At 41.4% G+C, this 21752-nt stretch overlaps 1 protein-coding gene across 1 annotated transcript in view; it reads left to right on the top strand.

The window, feature by feature from the left end:
- Positions 1–1375: 1375 nt before the first annotated feature.
- Positions 1376–21752, top strand: part of VPS35L (VPS35 endosomal protein sorting factor like) — a 96263-nt gene continuing 75886 nt past the window's right edge. Inside the window, exons 1-7 of the mRNA XM_078381235.1 lie at positions 1376–1524; positions 10055–10154; positions 11662–11826; positions 13276–13398; positions 17035–17059; positions 18362–18438; positions 20860–20988. Coding sequence (XP_078237361.1) covers positions 1508–1524; positions 10055–10154; positions 11662–11826; positions 13276–13398; positions 17035–17059; positions 18362–18438; positions 20860–20988 — 636 coding nt within the window. The 5' untranslated portion in view covers positions 1376–1507. The remainder of the gene's footprint in view (positions 1525–10054; positions 10155–11661; positions 11827–13275; positions 13399–17034; positions 17060–18361; positions 18439–20859; positions 20989–21752) is intronic.

Genomic DNA, 21752 nt, shown 5'->3' with positions numbered 1-21752 from the left:
CAGTTATTGAGCAAAAGAAGGAGAGAAATAAAGTAAACTAGTCAATTAAATTATCAGCATTTTAGTGGGTCAGCTGTAGTCAGCCTCCTGTTTGATTGATATAAAAGCCTACTACAGTGTTTTCTTTTTTTCTGATCAAAGCCAAAAGAAGGAACCTCTGTGCCTTACCAAGGCAATGGAGGGATCTATGGAGGTATATATTGAGGGTTTTTTTGTTTATAGGAGAGGAGAGACTGTAAGTTGATATCTTGACTATTCCTGTGGTCAAAAGAAGAGAAGAGCTTTGATGAAATATTTGTTGTTCATGAGAGAAGAAGCAAAAATAAAAGGCAACAAATATGGGTCAATCCTAAATGCAGTTTCTGAGTAATTTACAGGTAGAGACAAAAAGAATTATTACAGTAATTATTGCAAAGAAATAAAAAAGAACAGCAACACATACACACATAACTCGAGATAGTTTCCAAGAAATCATATAAAAATTGGGTCTCCCGCACCTGTCCAGGCCCCAGATGTTTCTTAAGGAAGGTGGGGGAGCACAGCCCATCCCCACCGATTGCCATGGTTTTTGATGGAGGCACTGCGGCCCACTGGCAGGCGAGGGAAAGTGGGGGCCCGTTTGAGGAGGCCATTGGGTTTAATTCTGGCAGAAATAAAGGCAGACGTGGCCCTCAGCTCTTGGCACCCACTCCTGCCCTCAGGAGCAGCACAATAATGATATTTCCGGGGAAATCATGAGTGGATCACAGCCTGCCTAGGCGAGGGCAGATTGGGATCCCTCTGGCAGAGCTAGCCTGGTGGCCAGTAGCCCCCCCCCATGGGGGGCACATCTTGGCACGGGCACTTCGGCCAGTTAAACCAAAGTGTCCCTACCTCGCGGCTGTTTTAATTCAGAGGGTTGTTTGGATTTTTGGGTGTGTGTGTGTGTCCTATTGACAGGGTTGTTTGGTTGTTTTAGAGGACTTTTAGTTTTATTTGAAATCTCAGGGGCTTGGCCTGTCTTTTTCCTCTTTAAAGTGTGTGTGTGTGTGTGTGTGTGTGTGTGACACACACACACACTTTGAAAATGTTTTGGTGTATCTATTTGGATTGGGGGCTTTTCTATGGAGGGGGGGTCCTTTCTCCATATTTATTTTTATTTGATTTAAAAACATAATTTTATTTTGCTTTATGTTTATCTGAAATCTGTCAGGGCTTGCTTGTCTTTTTTTCCCTTCATGGGGGAAGAAGCCCTGTTTTATGGGTGGGAACAATTGTCCCTTCCCCCCTTTTAAAAAAAGGATAGATGCCTTCTTGGCCTAGTATTTTTTATGTTATTTTAACTTTGAAAATGCTTGGGTGTCTTTAAGTTTAAAACAAATCTGTGGCTAATTCAGTGAAGGACGCCTGTAAGGAAAGGAAGCGGGCAAACGCCCGGCCGCCTGCCCTTCTCAATCATGGCCGCTTCGGCTACCGCGTGAGGCGGAGAGTAAGGAACGGGGTGGAGGAGTCACGTGAAGGGAACAAGATGGCTTCTTTTCCTTGGTAAGGGGTTGCGGGGGGTAGCTGTGGAGACGTAGAGAAAAGGGGTCGGGAGAGGGGGGGCGATGCTTGGCCAGGGACGGAACGGGTCGTCCCCAAGGAGTTTCCCGCCTGTAATAACTTCCCCTCACAGAGTAGTCGTCGGAAACGTTGCTTTTCAGAGGAGGGTCCGGTGTCTCCTCTCGGTGGGGCGGACGGGCTTGGTCTTTTCCTGGGTTTTTAAAATGGTCACCGCGGGTCTGTGGTACGGAGACAGTTGTTCGCCTTATGGGAATGTCGTTCCTGAGGGTGGTTCTTTTTTGTTTCCAAACGGGAGGCTAGGATGGATAATCTCTTGCACGGAAAGCAACAAGGTGCAACACATTGGGTGAATGTTGATAATGTCGTTGCCCCTCTCGTCCACCGTCGCGATTCTGCAAGCTCACCCTCTTGGTCTGTGTGTGTTTGCACGTGTGTGGATAGCACTTTGTGCCTCTGCTTTTGTGCTTCATATTTTTAAGGTGCCACAGGTCTCTGTGGCTGTTTTTGGCTGCAACACATTAACTGGAAATTATTATTTATTTATTTATTTATTTATTCATTAGATTTCCACCTCACGCCCCCCCCCCCCAGACAGTGTCTGCTTGGGGTGGCTTACAAATACTGTATCAAAATATCATAAAAAAATATAAAGACATCAAACATTAAATAACTGAATCAATAAGATGGAATATTCAAAATGGGAATAATAGAAAGCAAAAATACAGATTTCAAGAATTGACAGGAGGGAAGGCCTGCCTAAAGAGCCAAGTCTTTAAATGGCTCTTAAAAACACCCAGCGAGGGAGCCAGGCGGATCTCTGTTGGAAGGGTGTTCCATAGTCGAGGGGCCACTGCCGAGAAGGCCTGGTTTCTTGTTCTTTCTTTCTGGACCTCTCTCAGTGTTAGGCCCCTCAACCAGGGTTATATACAGCCTAAACGTGGTGGTGCTGTGGGTTAAACTGCAGAAGCCTCTGTGCTGCAAGGTCGGAAGACCAGCCGTCGTAAGGTCGAATGCACCTACAGTCTGAAGGAATGAGTGATGCCTAACACAGGTAACACAGGTAGAAATCCAACAGGTGTGTTTCTTCCAGGAGTTATGACATGTTGGTGGGGACTGAAGGACGTGGGCTGTGTTTAGGGGTGAGCAGACCAAAAGCTTACCAGATGTGCTTTGTTTTTGATGCCACTGGTCTTCTCATGGATGACATCCAAAGAATGAATTCCCAAAGGAGTCGCAGTGTTATTCTGACAACAGAGTCTCATAATGTCTCGAAAGATTAATGATGTAGTTTTATTGTGATCATTTGAAATCTGTAACTCTGTATATCATATATATGGTTGAGAGAATTCCATAAAGTTGTTTTAAGTTCCAGAACTAAATAGAGCTCACAGATCATTGATGTGAAAATCCACTCTTAGATACCCCAAATTTTCTTCATTTCAGCAGTAGAAATTGGGATGGGAGTCCTTCCGTTGCAGCTATTTTTGAACAGTTGGTTGTGAGAAATCCTTTCTGGTCTACTATGAATCACCAAGCTGATCCAGAACTGCCAAGCCCAGATTTAGAGAATAAGAAACTAAAAATGGCTAAGAGATGGGCATGAAACAACTAGGGAGTGTGTTGCAGTAAGTGGTTTTTATTTTGCAGCTGAAAGGTACCTCAAAGATTGCCAGATCCAGCTCACATCTGATTCAGGAAATCTATTGCTACATGGCCCCTGACAGATGACTATCCAGTCATATTTGAAGAAGGCCATGAAATCTCTTCTTGATTGTTTTTCTCCTCATATGAATGAAGTGTGTCTTCCCTGGCAAGGATGCTTGTATATTTATGCATTTGACATTGTGTGTGATAACAGGTGGATAACGAGCCAGTGTAGTGCCATGATTAGCATATTGGACTAATGGTGAGGAGGACCCGTGTTCCGGTCCCCACTTGGCTGTAAACCAGCTGCCATCTCTCAGTATAGAAATAGCAATTTTTAAAAACCACAGATCTCAGAACCTCTGTGCTGCCTAGGGACTAGGAGTTGTGGTTATAAACACACACACACACACACACACACACACACACACACCACCACCACCACCACCACCACCACCACAACAACAACAACAACAAAGGAGAGGGAAAGAGAAAGAAATCATGTTCTTAACTAATGTCTTAGCCTAACTCTCAGGTAGCAGGTGATGGGAGAGGTCTCTTTCTAGACTGGAGGACCCCTGCCAGTTAAAATAGACCATATGGTCCTGTATGAACTTAATTTAACTGGGCACAAAGTAGTTTCCTAGGTTGTTTTGTTTTTCTGTGTATACGTGCAGACTTTGAATGTTGGGACTACATCTCTTATCGGCCCAAGTCAATGTAGTTAATGGGGAGGATTAATGGGAGCTGAATCTCATGCACGTCTGATGGCCTTTGTGTTGCCCCCTCCTGTTATGCACTGCAGTTTCGGCTTTTCAGTAAATTTCCTTTATTTCACAACATTGCAAGTCTTGTTGAAGAAATCTTGTGTAGTAGAAATCAGATCCTGGCCGTGAAAGCCTTCGAGAATACATTGTGTGTATTGTTACGCATTTGAAGTACTATGGGTTGTGGGTTGATGTGGGTATAGAAAGGAATGGCAGAAAAGAGCTTCGAAAATAGCAAATATTAATTCTCATTTATGGGGTAGTTCTGTGTCAGAGCTCTGCTGGTTCTGACATTGGCTCTTCACTTGCTTGAAAATTCTTCCATGTTCAACCAATACATAACCATCCACTATCTAGAAAAGCCTAGGACCTCAGGCTAAATGTTAGACTAAAACCCTGTCAAAAGTGTTCTAACCTGGGCACTGTGTAGTCCTCAAACTGGTGGATGGGTTTCTCTGAAGCAAAGTCTGCTTTTGCCAGAGATGGAGAAAAGCAATTTAAAATTTATCCAGTTGGTGTCACTATTGATTTGCATTAGGAAATGAGTCTTGCTTCCATCTTTCAGCTATAGGTAAAGGTTGCCCTTGACATTTAGTCCAGTATAGTTTCAGCTATACACTTACACAAATGCTAATTAGCTCAGAGGTCTTTCGCAACAGCAGTGTTGAAGTGCATTGAGAAAAGCACAGTCAAGTGAATATTTACGCAGAAGGAAAGCAGAATATTGAAACGAGTAAGATAGAGCTGCTATAAAATAATGTAATGCTATAGAAATTCAGAAAATTGCAAACTGGATTTTATTCTCGTACTGTTCTGTTATGTTAAATTAGGTTTCATTTAGCTTGTGGCAACATTAATAGGGTTTTCAGGGTATGTAAGATATCCAGGGAGTGGCTTTTCCATTGCTTTTTCTCCCAAGGGAGTTCCCATAGCTGAGCGGGGATTTGAAGCCACATCTCCTGAGTCCTGCTCTTTCATTCTGTCCATCACACCCGGCTCTCTGCTCATGCTAGACAGCTGGCATTATTTTGGCACTATTTTTTGCCCAGCATCACCCACCTCTTTTTACTAATGTAAGTTGCCTTGAGTCCTTTTTAAGTAGAAAGCATTAAATCAATTAAGTTACATATAAAAATTACTGACCAGAGAGGGAGCATATAAGGCCTTCCATAGGAAGTTGTTACACATTTTTTAAATATTTTTTATTTTCTATAACTATAACAAAAACATATACATAAAACATATAAACTCAAATACAATAACTGTGTTCCCCACCGCCATGTACTGGACCTCTTGCCTTCTTCTTCTTCGTCTTCTCCTTCTCCTTCTCCTCCTCCTCCTCCTTCTCCTTCTCCGTCTCCGTCTCCTTCTCCTTCTCCTCCTTTTCCTTCTCCAAAACTGCATAGATTCTTGATTTGGAGCTTTCTCTTTCCCCCTTATTAGCACATATTTCAAAAATTTGCCCCATATTTCATAAAAAATATGCTTTCTTCAACTCTCCTTGTTACACATTGTAAGGACTCCTGAGAGCTACAGTCTGAAAACATCTGTAGGGCCTTATGTTCCTTGCATCGCAGCATTGTTGTAGAGATTACAACTCGGTCATGCGCATGACGTGTTTGAAAACAAACGTTTGAAGGTTCTGTATGAACGTTATCACCACCATTAAAAAAACCCTCTATAAAATGCTGTACATCATCTTAGTTATCATAAAGGCTCAAAAGAAGACCTTAGAGAGCAAACATTTCTAAGTCTCTGTTTTATAGTTAAATATGTTGTTTTGTCTCTCAGCAATTTGTTCGGGAAGTACACAGAGATCCAAATAGACAAATCCCCATTTTGTTTTTTATATAATGGCTGGAATCCTATGGCCAATCTAGGCTTGAATAAGGAAAATTACATCAATATTGGCACAAGCTCAGGATAACAGGCAGCCTTATCAATGGGCAAGAATTTTCTGCAGAGACTTACATAAATTCCCTTACACATGTGAAAATCAGCAAAATGATTCTGGCCTGTATTCTTACTTTGCAATCCACTAGAAGAGAATGAAAGTGACCATGTTTTAATAATAACACAATTCATTAATGAATTCACATACATTCATTAATTCTACAGAAAGGGTGGGAACATATAGCTTTCCAGGAGTTGTTGGACTGTAACTCCCATTTAAGGACCTCTGTTATGAGGAGTTCAGGAGTCTGGTACATATCCTGAAGATGAGAGAAGAGCAGCAGAAGTATATGGCAGAAAAAGGATTTGAATTAAGAAGGATTTGATAGCACATTTTGGAAGTTTGCTTTTAAAAAGCAACTACTGTACAGTGGTGCCTCGCTTAATGGCGATAATCCGTTCCAGGAAAATTGCTGTTAAGCGAAAACGTAAATGGAAAATAAAAAGCCTATTGAAATGCATTGAAAACCGTTCAATGCGTTCCAATTGGCTAAAACTCACCGTCCAGCGAAGATCCTCCATACGGTGGCCATTTTCGGTGCCTGTATAGCGAGGAATCCATCCCTAAACACAGCGGGGAGCCATTTTAATTACCTGGTGGCCATTTTGAAACCGCTAATAAGGTGTTAAAAAAACATCGTTTTGCGAAGAATCGGTTCCCGAAACAGGGAACCGATCATTGCAAAGCGAAAAAACCCTATTTAGACCATCGTTTTGCTATTGCAAAAATGTCGTGAAGCGGATTCGTCGTAATGCGGGGTAATTGCAAAGCGGGGCACGACTGTAGTTACAATTTTGCTCCCAAGGACCCCCAAAAGTTGTAAATTATCGTTATAATTCCAGATTAATGGTGTTTTTTATGTTGAAACAGGCAAACAGCTACTTCTTGGAAAAATGCTTGTTTGTTATTCAGAAGTAGTCAAATTGTTATATTTAAGTAACTTATTAAAAAAAAGACTATCAAAATGCTAAAGGCTTCTGGTCTACGGCACCAAGCATCTCTAAGTACAGTGGTTGCATACCCAGTGTAACTTCACAAGTAATAAAAGCTTGCCATTACACTGGAAAGGGTGGTGGAGTTGTCTTTTGTTAATTGACTATTGCAATGTGTGTCAAGCCTTAAGCACTGATTTTTCTGCCTATTTCCATTACTATATGGATTTTGGAATTAATTCTGTCTTAGTTATTTCTTAAAGTAATGGATTATAAGCACCTTGTTATTTGTAATTAAAAAAGGTAAAGGTTCCCCTTGACATTTAGTCCAGTTGTGTCTGACTCTAGGGAGCGGTGCTCATCCCTGTTTCCAAGCCATAGAGTCAGCATTTGTCCGTAGACTGTTTCCGTGGTCACGTGGCCAGCGCAACTAGACATAGAATGGCGTTACCTTCCCACTGAGGTGATACCTATTTATCTACTCACATTTGCATGCTTTCAAACTTCTAGGTTGGCAGGAGCTGGGACAATCAATGGGAGCTCACTCCATCGTGTGGATTCAATCTTATGACTGCTGTTCTTCTGACCTTGCAGCACAGAGGCTTCTGTGGTTTAACCCACAGAGCCACCACGTCCCTTTTTTAACTAGTTTACCTCAAATTCTGATAGACTCATAAACTGATAGGCTCATAATTCAGTTTTTTTGTCCCATGCTATACCAGCAGCCTTGTTTAAAAAGTGAGTGTTTTGGTAGTGGAAAGCCTATTTTGAATCTGCTCTTATGTGAATCTACTGAATGAAACTTCTCAAATATTGTCCTATATATTTGTCCACCCAGGAAATCTTAATCTCTGCTTCAGGCATCAGTGTGTGTGTGTGTGACAACAATAAACTACTGGAGGAGAAAACGGTGTGCTAAGACTTCTGCCCTGTGCCCCCTTAATTGGACTGCTGCCTTCACATCTGGTGGGGAATGCTGTACCTTTGCCCATGTTGTAGAAAGGTCCAATTGCCAGTCATCTTGGCTTTTGTACATGGAAGAGAAAGAACATATTGCCTTGTTCTTTGCCCTAGGCAGCAAAATATCCCGGGCGCCCTTAACATCCATGCCTTCATTTGATCCTATGAAAAGTCAGCTAGTGAACATAGCCAGCCAGTTTTGCTCAGAGTGGTGCTTGATGTCTTGACGAAACCCACTTGATATGTACTTATAGATGGAATGGAACATTTTTCTATTCCAAACAGACACCAAATTATTTTTCAAGATCCAGATTTAAAGGGATGTATGTCTAGAAATGCAAACTTTGCTAGGTTGTGTTGGCAATAGAGACTGCATTTTGTGCAAATCTTTGTCTTGTTGCCTTTGAATCTTCTGAAGTCTGGTGAAAATACTTTTTTCTGTAAGAAAGATGGAGAGAGCGTTCCCCCCCCCCATCCTTTTGCTTTTAATTGTTGAGAATGCTTGCAAATGCTAATTAGCTCAGGGGTCTTTAAGTAGAGCAATGGGCAGTGTTGAAGTGCATTGAGAAAAGTACATTCAACTGAATATTTATGCAGGACGAAGGCAGGAGATGGGAGATTAGGAAACCTGGAGCGACAGGCATATGTGTGCTTTTTCTGGATTCCCTTTCTGCTGCATTTACAATGTAAAGCCTTCCCTTTCAGTCACCCCATTTAAGTCTTTGTTCACTGGATTTTAAAGAGAAAGGTGCCAACATGTTTTAGGGAAAGTACAGCGAGGGTGTCTGAGTCCCTTGGCCTCCAAAGTACTAGTCAAGTCCTCAAATTCCTTTTTCCTTCGTTTCTTTTCAAAATAAATGCTGTTCCTGCAACAAGAGTTCTGATTTGCAAGACTTGATCCGGTAGCTATTTTCCCTCTGTTCTGCCCGTTGGCTTTTTCGTTACACCCCATTGATCAGGCTAGCAGTATGTAAAATCTATACTCTTTTTGGCTGGTGGGCAGGGTAGGGTTTGATCTGTTGATGAGAGGAGAGAGTAAAGATAACTGTCGAGAACTGTTTTCGAAAAAGACGACACTTTGCGTCTTAACAAGGGATGGATCATCTTGCTATGTTCCAAGGGCAGAATGCTGCAGCTTATGGACTGCTGGATTGCTCCAACATGGTCTGTTGGGGGAATGGCATAACATGAAGCACTTATGGGTATCCTGCAGACGTTTGATCCCTTTCTGTCTACCTGCTGGACCAGTAGGGCGTCTTTTTTGCCCCCCAGTGCTCCTCCAATATAGGTGTAACAACAAGGAAGCAGTGACATGCTTCCTCTGGCTCAGCCAGCCATCCCATGCCAGACTGGTTCCTCTGTTGCTATTTTATTTTCAATCAATGAAAAAAATCTTATTCTGTGATCTAATTCCATACAGAGAATTTGAGAGAATCATAGAGTGATGAAGTTGGAAGGGGCCTATAAGATCAGCAAGTACAATCCCCTGCTCAGTGCAGAAATGCAAATCAAAGGGTATTTGCCAGGTGGTTGTCTAAATTTCTCCTCAATGTCTCCAGTGTTGGAACACTCAACACTTCTTGTAGCAATTGGTTCCACTGCCGTGCTGCTCTAACAGTTAGGAAGATTTTTCCTGATATTCATCTGAAATCTGGCTTCCTGTAATGCCCATTGTTGCATGTCCTGCACTCTGGGATGATTGAGAACAGATCCCATCTCTCTGTATAACAGCTTTTCAAATATTTGAAAAGTGCTGTCATATTATCCCTCAGTCTTCTTTTCTCAAAGCTAAACATGCCCAGTTCTTTCAACCTTTCATCATAAGGCTTGGTTTCCGCCCCCTGATCATACTTGTTGCCCTCCTCTGAACTTGTTCCAATTTGTCAACATCCTTCTTGAAGTGCGTTGTCCAGGACTGGACATAGTACTCAAGGTGAGGCTTAACCAATGTTAAATAGAGGAGAACTAGTACCTCCTGGGATTTGGAGACTATACTTCTGTTGATGCAGCCTAAAATAGCATTTGCCTTTTTTGTAGCCACATCACACTGTTGGCTCATATTTGGCTGGTGAACTACCATGACTCCAAGATCCTTCTGCTAGTAGTATTGCTGAGCCAGGTTTCCCCTATCTTGTAACTGTCTCTTTGGTTTCTTTTTCCTAGGTGCGGCCGTATTTTTCTTGTGACTTTTATTTTCCTAACTTAACATGTGATTGCAAAAACATGTATGTGAGTTTTTTTAACTTCTCTTTCAGGCACGCAAGATCAAGAAACTATGCACGTGAATTTGAATCATGCAGACTGGAACCTGTGGCTGTGGAATTTGGAGACTACCATCCACTCAAACCCATTACAGTAGGCTTTCTTGGCACTTGCTTTGAAATCATACATCACTGTGTTAATCCACGTGTAGTGTCAATCCAGAAAGTCACAATAAGAGAATATATTTTTTTAGGACTATCTGATAGAACACAAGCGAGGAACCTATTGCCTTTCAAATACTTTGGGTTGTAGCCCTTAGAAGTCTCTCCTAACATTTCTTTGTGACGAGGGATTATGGGATTGGAGTCTAAAATAATTGCAGAAAGGACAGTTTATTGGTGGAAAACCTGGGAGAATGATTTGATACAGTACAGTGGTGCCTCGCATAGCGATCGCTCTGTTTTACGACGAAATTGCTTTGCGATGAACTTTTCGCGGTGAGGATTATATTCATGGAATGTTTTTTTTAATGTACAACAATCTACATATGGGGGAATTTCCCTTTGCTTCGGGCACCGATCATCGCAAAGCGACGATTTTTTAACAGCTGATTGGCGGTTTCAAAATGGCCACTGGGTAAACAAAATGGTCACACGCTGTTTTCTGGGGCGGATTCCTCGCTTAAGAGGCACCGAAAATGGCCGTGCTGTGGAGGATCTTCGCTGAACGGTGAGTTTTAAGCCCATAGGAACACATTGAAGGGGTTTCAATGCGTTTCTATGGGCTTTTTAATATCGCATTGCGACGTTTTCGTTCTGCAGTGATTTTTGAGGAACGAATTAATGTCGCAATGCGAGGCACCACTGTATCACTATTTGGGGGGTCCTGCATCCAGGGTCAGAATAGCCATGGTGATGTCTATCGTTCTGTAGGAAAGGAATAACAAGTGTCCAAAGCATTTGGAGGCCCAAAGGTTTCCCACTCTTGTAATAAAGATGCATGGTGACTTCTTTGTGACATCTTTTCTCTGGAATTCCTTCCCTACATTATTACATATGCTTTTTGGTGTCTGCTGGAGACCTGGCTCTTTAAAGAGACTTTTATAGAAAGTTGAACCACATTCCCGTCCCATACTCTATACTCTTTGTTGACTTTTCAGTTTGCTAATTCTGCCGTGTGAATTAAACTGATTTACTGCCTTATCTTATTCAGATTGTTGGCAAAAAAGTAAAAAAAAATTAAACCTTTTGTCTTTAAAAGAAAGAAAAAGAAAACAGAAAACAACAAAATTTTGCAAGACCTCAGTGACTTGTTTCATTGTGAGCTATATTGGTGATATTATGAATACTCACCTATTTCTGTTCAAGTAGGGGAAACTTAGTTCATAGTGAATTCTGCCTGTCTATCTTTGGTTTTCAAAAAAAGTAACATTCCTAAGGCCTGTGAATAAATTGTTATCCATGTGGTTCTCAGGAGGGTGGATGGTGGCTTTTCCCCCCTTCTCCTTCCTCCTTTTGCATTCTGATGGAACAGCTATTCGATAGCAGTTGGGGGCAGGCAAAGCCTGGTGGAGGATGCTTGTTAAGAGTGCTAGACCTTACTCTTTTCATGTTTCTCATATCCTTTCAAGTCCTTTTCATAGTTGTTCTGTATTCCTCAGGTTACAGAATCTAAAACAAAGAAACTGGCACGCAAAGGAAGCACTTCTTCTACATCTTCCTCCTCCTCCAGTTCAATGGTGGATCCTCTGAGCAGCGTGTTGGATGGCACAGATCCCTTGTCATTGTTTGCTGCCACGGCAGATCCACTGCTGACCACGACCATGGTAGGCTTCTTGTTACAATGGGAACACTGTCTCGTTGTCTAAAGAAGTTTCTCTTTAAGTGAGAAGCTAAAATGGAAACTCCCTTTTCTTTGTGAGCAAATGTGGTTTCCCAAGAGATCCATCTCCTTGGGAAATTTGGTAAGTCTGATGACGTTTCTTCCTCTTAAATTGTTCATTAAAGACAGGAATTCTTCTGATGTCTATGCCTGCTTTTTAAAAAATGAGAGAGTTCCATAAAAAGGGGGCAACTCTTGGACATAAGCAAGAAGTTATGGTTGAAGGTGCAACCCACCTCCACAAGCAACGAGATTCAGACTGCAGGTCAGGCTAGGCACATAAATATTTGCTTTTTGTACCTTAATGTCACCCCTACAGTATACTGTGTTTCCTCGAAAATAAGACAGGGTCTTATATTAATTTTTGCTCCAAAAATGCATTAGGGCTTATATTCAGGGGATGTTTTATTTTTTTTTATGTACAACAATCTACATTTATTAAAGTACAGTCATGTCATCATCTTCTGGTTGCTGCACAATGCTGCATAATAGTGAAGGCCGGGTTTCACTTAACTTGGGCTTACTTATGGGGTAGGGCTTATATTACGAGCATCCTGAAAAACCATACTAGGGCTTATTTTCAGGTTAGGTCTTATTTTAGTGGAAAACAGGGTAATTCCACTGGTTCCCAACCTTGGGTCTTTAGATGTTCTTAGACCAAAACCTCGCCACTAGCTGTGCTGGCTAGGATTTCTGGGAGTTGTAGTCCAAGAACATCTAGGCACCCAAGATTAGGAAGCACTGATCTATAGCACTGGTTCTTAACCTTGGGTTACTCAGGAGTTTTGGACTGCAACTCCCAGAAGCCTTCACCACCAACTGTGCTGGCTGGGGTTTCTGGGAGTTGCAGTTCAAAAACATCCGAGTAACAAAGGTTAAGAACCACTGATCTATAGCAATAGGGATGTGGAAGAACTGAAATTAGACATAGCCTAATGTCTGATTATAGTAGATGATGTTCACATCTATGAAGAGAAGATACGCAGTTTGGTCCTGTCCATGGTTGTGTAGCCTCTCCCTGTACAGCTACTCATTATATAAGGAAAGGAAAATTAATTGTGTTTGATGGGCTTAATCCTAGATGTGCAGATGGTTCCCCACTCTTTAAAAAGTCAGAATAGAACTCACCCCTTGTGTTTACTTAGGATGGAAGTTAAAGTACAAGAATAGTAATCAGTGTGTCTGTATTTTGAGTAATGGTGGGGTTGATCTGTGGTGTTAAATTCCTTACTTTTGGGTTAAAAAAAATTCCTTAAACCAAAGAATGTTCTTTTTTTCTTTGGGGAACATATCAGATAAGTTTCTTAAAAAGCTACTTTATTTCTTCACAACATATCAGATGATAATCTTTTCATTTATTTGAGAGTGTGATGCATTCTTTCTTTTTCTGTAGGAAAGTGCCAGGAAGAAACGTGACAAAGATGAGAATTTAACTGTAGGAAGTGACTTTGAACCTTGGTCAAGCAAACGAGGTGAAATCCTTGCTCGGTACACTACAAATGAAAAGCTCTCCATTGTAAGTGAGCATTGCATTTAAAAAAAGATGGATTGAAGGAAAAGAGACAAATCCAACTGCTGCATAAAAAAAGTACAGTGGTGCCTGCATAGCGACAATAATCCGTTCCAAAAAAATTGTCGCTATATAGATTCATCGTTATGCGGGGCAAATAAGCCCATAGGAACGCATTGAAACCCCTTCAGTGCGTTCCTATGGGCAAAAAACTCACCGTTCTGTGGAAATCCTCCATGCGGCTGCCATTTTCGCTGCCTGGTATGCGAGGAAAGGGCGTGAAAACACTGCGGGTGGCCATTTTTTCCGGTGGCCATTTTGGAACCGCCGATCAGCTGTTTTTAAAACATCGTTATGCGATGATCGGTAAGCGAAACGCTTACCGATCATCGCAAAGCGATGTTTTCCCATTGAAAACATTGTTACGTGATCGCTTTTTCGATCACAAAAACCTCATCGCTATGCGGATTCATCGTTAAACGAATCGCTCGTTATGCAGGGCACCACTGTATATTTGATACAAATGGCTACTGTATTGTATTCAGCATACTAAACATCTGTAACATTCAGGTTTTTAGCAGGATGTTTTCTTTTTCTTAATGTTTGGACTTCCATATGTTTTAGTTTTTGTCTCCTATCATCACTGGCTATTAGCCACTCGGATGCACCTCCCCTTTTTTTCTACGCTGACTCCCAGAATCCTTCAAGCATTCCTAGGCAGAAATCTGCTTTGGTGCTTCCTAGGAGTCTTAGTTCTTTGGGATAAAGCCTCTCTGGAACCTAATGGGCAGCAAGACTACAACTCCCAGGAAGCACTGTGACGATTTCCTTAAAAAAAAAGTGAAACAGGAAGCAAGGCTAGAGAAGGCCGTGCAGCCTCAGGCCTTTCTTCCAGGTGCATGAAATGTAGGTGTCTGTCAGTAGTAGTAGTTGTAGTAGTGGTAGTAGTAGTAGTATACCTTTTTACAGTCAAAGACCAGTAAAACCAAATCAATATAAAATAGATACATATAATTATTGTTTAGTTAAGTCGGGCAGGGTAATAACATTCCATTAAAACATGATAAAACAGCCCCTTCTTTCCAATTAATAACATAATATATCCTTAATATTGGTAAAACCTCAGGCAGTGTTATGTTATAAACATTATATTGTTCATCTAAAATCACCTACCCAAATATCTGTGTACGAATAACCATTGCTGCAGCACAGAATTTGGCCACTTGTCTCGTAATATAAGGGGTATTGTCAGAGAGTAGCCACTGCACATAATCCTCCTCTGATCTCCCGGGAGATTTACAGATAATAGGTGATAAAAGCTCCATGCGAAGATCCCGATAACAAGTACAGAAAAGAAGAACATGATCAACTGATTCAACTTTATTACTATTACAAGGGCAGAGACAATCTGGTGCAGGCAAACCTCGAAATCTTCCCTCCAGGAGCTTAGAAGGTAGTACATTAAGCCTAGCTAGTGTAAAAGCCTTTATGGCTTTAGATGACATAATGCTGGCTAAATACGAGGAGGTGATAAAACCAGATTTCTTAAGGAAGTTACAGTATATTTCCCTAACTGGCCAACATAGTCATGTAGTTCAATGTCCCATACCCTTAACTTCACTGCTTTAATGGCATCTGTAAGACCCATTGCTATAAGTATACTGGGAGAAAAGCTAATTTTCGATATCTCTTTTGTTATATGCTTCTTCCACTCCGACTGAAAGGAATCTAGTAGGATCAGTGGGGCCAAGCCTTGTGTCTGTCAGTATGTGTTTCTCAGATGAAAGCCGCAGACTTCTGCCTAGGGAGTTCTTAGCGAATTTTGGGAGTTGGAATAAAAAAAAAGCCAGAAAGAGCACACACCATTAACCCCACTGAAAGGGGCTTCTAGGATTTGAAATTAATATATCTGGCGAGCCAGAGCTTGAGAACCACTAGTTTGGAGAACATTATTGCATCTTCGTGAAATGTTCTGCATGTCAAGAACATACAAAGGGCCCTATTAGATCAGGGCACCAGCCAATCAGTTGCTCATATGTAGTAAACCCCGATGTAAGACTTAAGCTCTCTAACCCTCTCTCACAGATGATCTGCAGCAGTTCTATTCAGAGACAGTTTTTATTCTCAGCAGTACTCTGAAGCGAGCATCTGTGGTTACAAAAATAAAGCAATAGTGTCTTGCACTACAAAGTCTAAACTGGGGCTGGGCATGGGTCTCCCAATTCTGTCTAGAGGTCAATTTCGGGCTTTGGAGTGTATCCTGGTTTGGTCTGATTTGTGTGATGATGACTTGACCTGTACTGAAAAACCAAAATGTTCCTTGTTATATACAGTGGTGCCCCGCTTAACAGTTACCTCGTTAAACGACAAATCCGCTTGACGATGAGGTTTTTTCAATCGCAAAATGATGTTTTAATGGGGAAAATTTGCTTTACGATGATCGGTTCCCTGCTTTGGGAACTGATTTTTCTCTTTACAACGATCAGAAAACAGCTGATCGTCAGGTTTCAAAATGGCCACTCACTGTGCAAAATTGCTCCCCGCTATTTTCAGGACTTAATTTTTGCTGTACAGGCACTGGAAAATGGCTGCCCTATGGAGGATCTTCGCTGGACGATTAGGTATTTAGCCCATTGGAACGCATTAACTGGTTTTTAGTGCGTTTCAGTGGGTTTTTTTCCCTCACTTGATGACGATTTCGTTCTACAGTTATTTCGCTGAAATGGATTAACATCGTCAAGCGAGGCACCACTGAACTGATTTATATGAAATATGGCAACGGGGTTTAAACCTGCCAAATTTCAGACAGTTAGCTTCAGGGCCTTGCTTACTAGGTGTTAGGTTTGCTTAAAAAGGAAGAAAAAAAAGACCTTAATAGGCTGGAGCAGCTTGTTTTCCATCTGAATTGATTTGTCTTCCCCTTCATGATCAATTTGTAAAGTCACTTCACTTTGCCTCAGCACTGGACTTTGCCAAATCTGTTTCAATCCTAACCTCATAACAATTAGTCCAGTCAGTCAGTTTATTGTTACGGTGCTTAGGCGAATCATACAGAAAAAATAAACCCAAATCAGGCTAAGTCAGTTCAGAATTTGAAATTTGTCTGCATCCAGACACAGTCCTAAATGAAGTGACCTCCAGTTCTAATAAGTCAAAAACAGAAAGCCATGTTAGGGTATCTGAAAGCAATCAAAATGCAGTCAGAAAGGGAGTCCTTTGATTGTGACCAGCTAGCATTTATGGCAGGCTAGTTCAGATCTGATAAGCTGGGTGTAACATGTTTTGGATCTGCACATGTCTCCCTTGCCCCCTTTTTTGTGTTTTGTGTGCAAGCTCTAGTGCTGATAGTACAGTAAAACCATAATTTTCTGTTGCATCTTTCATGTGCTCATTTTTCCTATTCTTGAAATGGATGCTAAACAACATGCTTTAGTGTCTAAAAATGATTTAATATCTTACTGGTGAAAGAGTTCTGTGATTCTCAAAAAAACCCAACAACGCAAAACCTGTCTGATGCATTGTCAATCTTCACAAATTGTAACTGATGTACTGTATTGTTTAGGTTATATGTGGAGAGTTTTAGGTGTGTGGGAACAATTCTAGAAAGATATGTTATTATATAATGGTCTTATTTTATTTCAGAATCTGTTCATGGGATCTGAAAAAGGTTGGTGATCACTTTCATATATACAGTTATTTCAAACAATGTTTCAATCATAAGTTTTATAGTGCCACCCCTATTTCTATGGCAATCCGTGTTTCAGTTAACGTAATTTTTGCTTGACGTAACGTCCCGGAGAACACATTGATTTCGTAAACCGAGGTACTACTGTAGTAATAATAATCATCATGTTCTGTCAAGTCAATTCTGACATATGGCAATGCTATTCAGGGGTTTCCAGGTTGGGAATACAGTGGTGCCTCGCTTAACGGGTGCCCCGTTTAACTATGAATCTGCATAGCGATTAAGTTTTTGCGATCGCATTGCGATGTTTTAGATAGGAAAAAATTGCTTTGCGATGATTGGTACACTGTTTCGCTTAACGATTATTGCATAGCGATGTTTTTTAACACCTGATTGGTGGTTCCAAAATGGTCGCCCACTGTGTTTTTGCGCGGTTTCCTCGCTTACTGGGCAGCGCAAATGGCCGCCGTATGGAGGATTTTCGCTTAAAGGTGAGTTTTTTGCACATAGGAACGCATTAAACGGGTTTTAATGCATTCCTATGAGCTTTTTATTTCCGCGTAGCGACAAAATCGCTTTGCGGCGATTTTTGCGGAACGGATTATTGTGGCTATGTGGGGCACCACTGTACTCAGAAGTGGTTTACCTTTTCCTTCTTCTGGCGGCATCCTGGGACTGTGCAGGTTGCTTAAGGCTGCATAAGTTGGTGCTACTCATGGGAAGATACAGTAGGGAATTGAACTTCCAACCTCTGGTTCCACAGCCAGATGTCTATATCTCTCAGCTTTCTAGACAGCTTACTCTCTTGTTATGCAAAGAGATATTTCTTATGTGATTTGACTACAGGGATATTGAAATTGTTTATTATTATTATTATTATTATTATTATTATTATTATTATTATTATTATTATTATTATTATTATTATTATTATTATTATTATTTGGATTTATACCCCGCACCATCTGGCAACCAGGCCACTCTGGGCAGCTAATGTGCTTCTTGATGAGCTCAGGACCCATGGATGAATCCGAAACAACATATCTCTCTTTCTACAGCCTCCCAACTCCCACATCTGGAAAACTGAAATTTTGTGTATACTGTATATGTTCTACAACACACTGGAAGCTATTTTTAAAGTTAGAAATATTGGTACATGGGACGTGCAATTTGAATAGTGCTTTCCCCTTCTAACAACATTTATACCAACCCACATTGCCTATGATTTTGTTCTTGTAAACTTGAAGTTATGGAATAGAATAAGGATGATGTCATTGCCTGCAGGAAAAGCAACAACTCCTGGATCAGCAGTTTCTGAAAAAGTGAGGACAAGGCTGGAGGAGCTGGATGATCTCGAAGAGGTGGGCAAACACTTTATTTTTCGGGAATTCTACTTGAGTGTGTGTACATGCATGCATGCATGCATGCACACATTGCCACATACAGTTGCAATATTCAAAAGAAACAGAATTTTGTTAGAATTGAAGACTTTGTGAGTATCATTCTTATGAGTGAACATTGCAAGTGTAGTCATGCCGTTAGTAAAGATCCTTGTTGCTGTTTAGCCATTAAGTCATGTCCGACTCTTTTTGACCCCATGGATCAGAGCATGCCAGGCCCTCCTATCTTCCACTGCCTCCCAGAGTTCGGTCAAATTCGTGTTGGTTGCTTCGATGACACTTTCCAGCCATCTTGTCCTCTGGTCGTCCCCTTCTCCTCTTGCCTTCACACTTTCCTAACATCAGCGTCTTTTCCAGGGAATCTTCTCTTCTCATCAGATGGCCAAAGTATTGGAGCCTCAGCTTCAGGATCTGTCCTCCCAGTGAGCACTCAAAAGAGTCTAGTGAACTGTAATATTCGCTTTTTATATAGTCAAATTTGGAAATTTTTTAGTAATCTTATGATGGAATTTTTATGAGCATTCCAACAGTAAGAAACATTTCCAGGTAAAATGAGAGGGCTGGCTGCAGTGCTAGGGATTGAATGATAAAAGCTTTATAAAGATGTGCTCCTTGGGGTTCAGCAAGATTCAGAGATCCATTTGAAGATCATCTGGAGCAGCTTTTTCAGCGTATGGGCTACCACGCTGAGGAATACTCTTAGGTTAGGATTAATTAATTTATATAAAATATTTTTGCATTGCTTTTCTCCTTAAAAAGGACCCAAGGCAGCTTCCATAAAAGCTAACGTTTAAAAGCTAAAAACTGTAAGTATACAAATATTAAAGAGAATTAAACAAATATTAGAAATGGTAGATAAAATCAGTACTAAAAACACATTTAAAAAGCAACAAGGCACAACAATCCATTAAAAAAACCCTCTTAGACAGCTAGTCACTAAGGAAAAATCTGCCTGAAGAGAAAGTCCTTTGTTTGCTTGCAAAAGGACAACAAAGATGGGGCCAGCCTGGTCTCCTGTGGGAAGGAGTTCCAGATTGGTCCTGCCTAGTTTTCAGTGTTTGTTAAAAATATTTCCAATTAGAATACCATTTCCAGGTTGATAAATTCTTAGCAATTTTATTAGTATATTCGTTTTAACCATATTTTATTTGACTTCGTTTTGTCTGACTGTTTCCATTTTAGGTATGTTGCTCCCTTTTTTTTTCAAGTAAGGATTACCTAAAAGCCCTCTGAGTCTGTTCATTCTGTTTAGTTTTGTAGTGATTTTTCTTAAGTGATAACCCGTATAGAAAGAGACTCCCCCTTTAGTGAACTCGTATTTGATTTCTACTGAAGGGAAGATGTTACAGTGGTGCCTCGCTTAACGAGGATAATCCGTTCCAGTGAAATCGCTGTAGAGCTAAATCCTTGTTAAATGAAATTAAAAAGCCCATTGAAACACATTGAAAACCCTTCAATGCGTTCCAATGGGCTGAAAACGCACCGTCCAGCGAAGATCCTCCATAGGGGCAGCCATTTTCAGTGCCTGTAAAGCGAGTAATCCGTCCTAGCAAACAGCGGGGGGCCATTTTGTACACCTGGTGGCCATTTTGAAACCCAACGATCAGCTGTTTTTAGATCATCGTAATGCGAAAATCAGTTCCCGAGGCAGGGAACCGATCATCGTGAAGCAGATTTTTCCCATTTAAACCATTGTTTTGCAATCTCTTTTGCGATCGCAAAAACCTAATCGTCAAGCAATTTCCTTGTTAAGCAAGGCAATCGTTAAGCGAGGCACCACTGTATTTGTCACACAGTCTGCTTCAGGGGTGTCCCAAAGCATTTTGCTGCCATTGGTTTAAGTGTATGCCCCAAATCAACCAAATTGCTTTGGCACATGGGAGAGATAATCTGATAAAAATCTCTCCCCATTCCCAAAGCCAAACATATGCTAGCGGAGTTCCTAATGATGTGCTGCCATTTCAAGAACACTAAAATCTACTGAAAGAGATTATTGCATCACTTTACTTAATGACAGGGCCGGTGCTAGTCTGCTTCCCCATATCTACTGACTCCTAAGAAGTACGGCCTTTAGTATATTGATCCTTGTAATTTGTGGCAGCAAAAAAAAGAAAAAAATGAGCGCATTTACTCAAGATGAAACAGGCACTCCTTTGACACGAAGAATTCTGGCCGGATTCCTTGAAAAGTGACCCAGTTGTACCCAGCTCTCCATGAATTTCAATGACGGGTTTTTACATAATGGTAACTCTTGGCAACTTTGCCCCTTCCAGGCCTCTTCCAAAGGAAGAGGAGGAAGCGTTGGAAAAGAAGCCCTCTTTTTGTTTTTATTATGTAAATGACTCACCATTTTGTACCCCTTTTGTGTGTCTTTTTTTCTAGGGGTCACAGAAAGAACTGCTCAACTTGACTCAACAAGACTATACAAATCGGATTGAAGAACTCAATCAGTCTTTGAAAGATGCGTGGGCCTCGGATCAAAAAGTAAAAGCTTTGAAGATAGTTATTCAGGTCAGTTTTGTAGCATTTGGTGCATATATTTAGCCTCAGTTATACATCCATTTCATCTATCTTTCAGTGAGCTCAGAGAGGGTTCGGTGACTGCCCTCCACATTTTAGAATTAGAGCAATCCTGTGAGGTAGTTAAGGCAAGGATCCAGTTAACGCCATACGTTTCCTGAAGGCAGTGTTGGCCTCCGAATTTGCTGAGGTGGGCGGAGGTTCAGAGCTTAGAGATGTTTCTTTCACTGGCAGCTCCGAAAATTCTCTTGTGGTCAGTGGGATTCCTCAGTGCTTGCTTCGGTACCTGGGAGTTGTGACCCAAAAAGTAACTTTCCCAGCTCTGAAGGAGCTCTCCACAGGATCTTCAGTGAATCCATGTCTTCCCCTAATGCTTATTCCATGTCTCCAGTTGGGCCCCATCTGCACAGCCACTTGATGGAGATGGCAAGGCAATCGGAGGTGGCGGCTGCCGCCCCTTCCACACTTGTTTGCTATAATAAAGGTGTGCACTAAGGAGGTCACAGTACGAACGCCCAGCAGCGGAAGAGGTAAAATCCTTGGGTCTGGCACTGGGCCCCCTGTCCAGATGTAAGTGCTGGCAGGCACCCAGTGCTGCCAGTTCCCACGTGACAGTGTGGTGGGCATTCTGACAGCTCATCTGGCGTAGTGTTTAAAGAATCAGACCAGGACATAAAAGATCTAGGTTCCATTTTCTCTTAAACAAGTGGTTCCCAGCCTTGGGTCCCCAGATGGTTTTGGATGAAAACTCCCAG

The sequence above is a fragment of the Pogona vitticeps genome, chromosome 13, assembly GCF_051106095.1.
Source record: "Pogona vitticeps strain Pit_001003342236 chromosome 13, PviZW2.1, whole genome shotgun sequence".
In the NCBI taxonomy this organism is placed as follows: Eukaryota; Metazoa; Chordata; class Lepidosauria; order Squamata; family Agamidae; genus Pogona; species Pogona vitticeps.
Note: the sequence above shows the minus strand (reverse complement) of the source record. Positions and strands in the feature narration are given on the sequence as shown.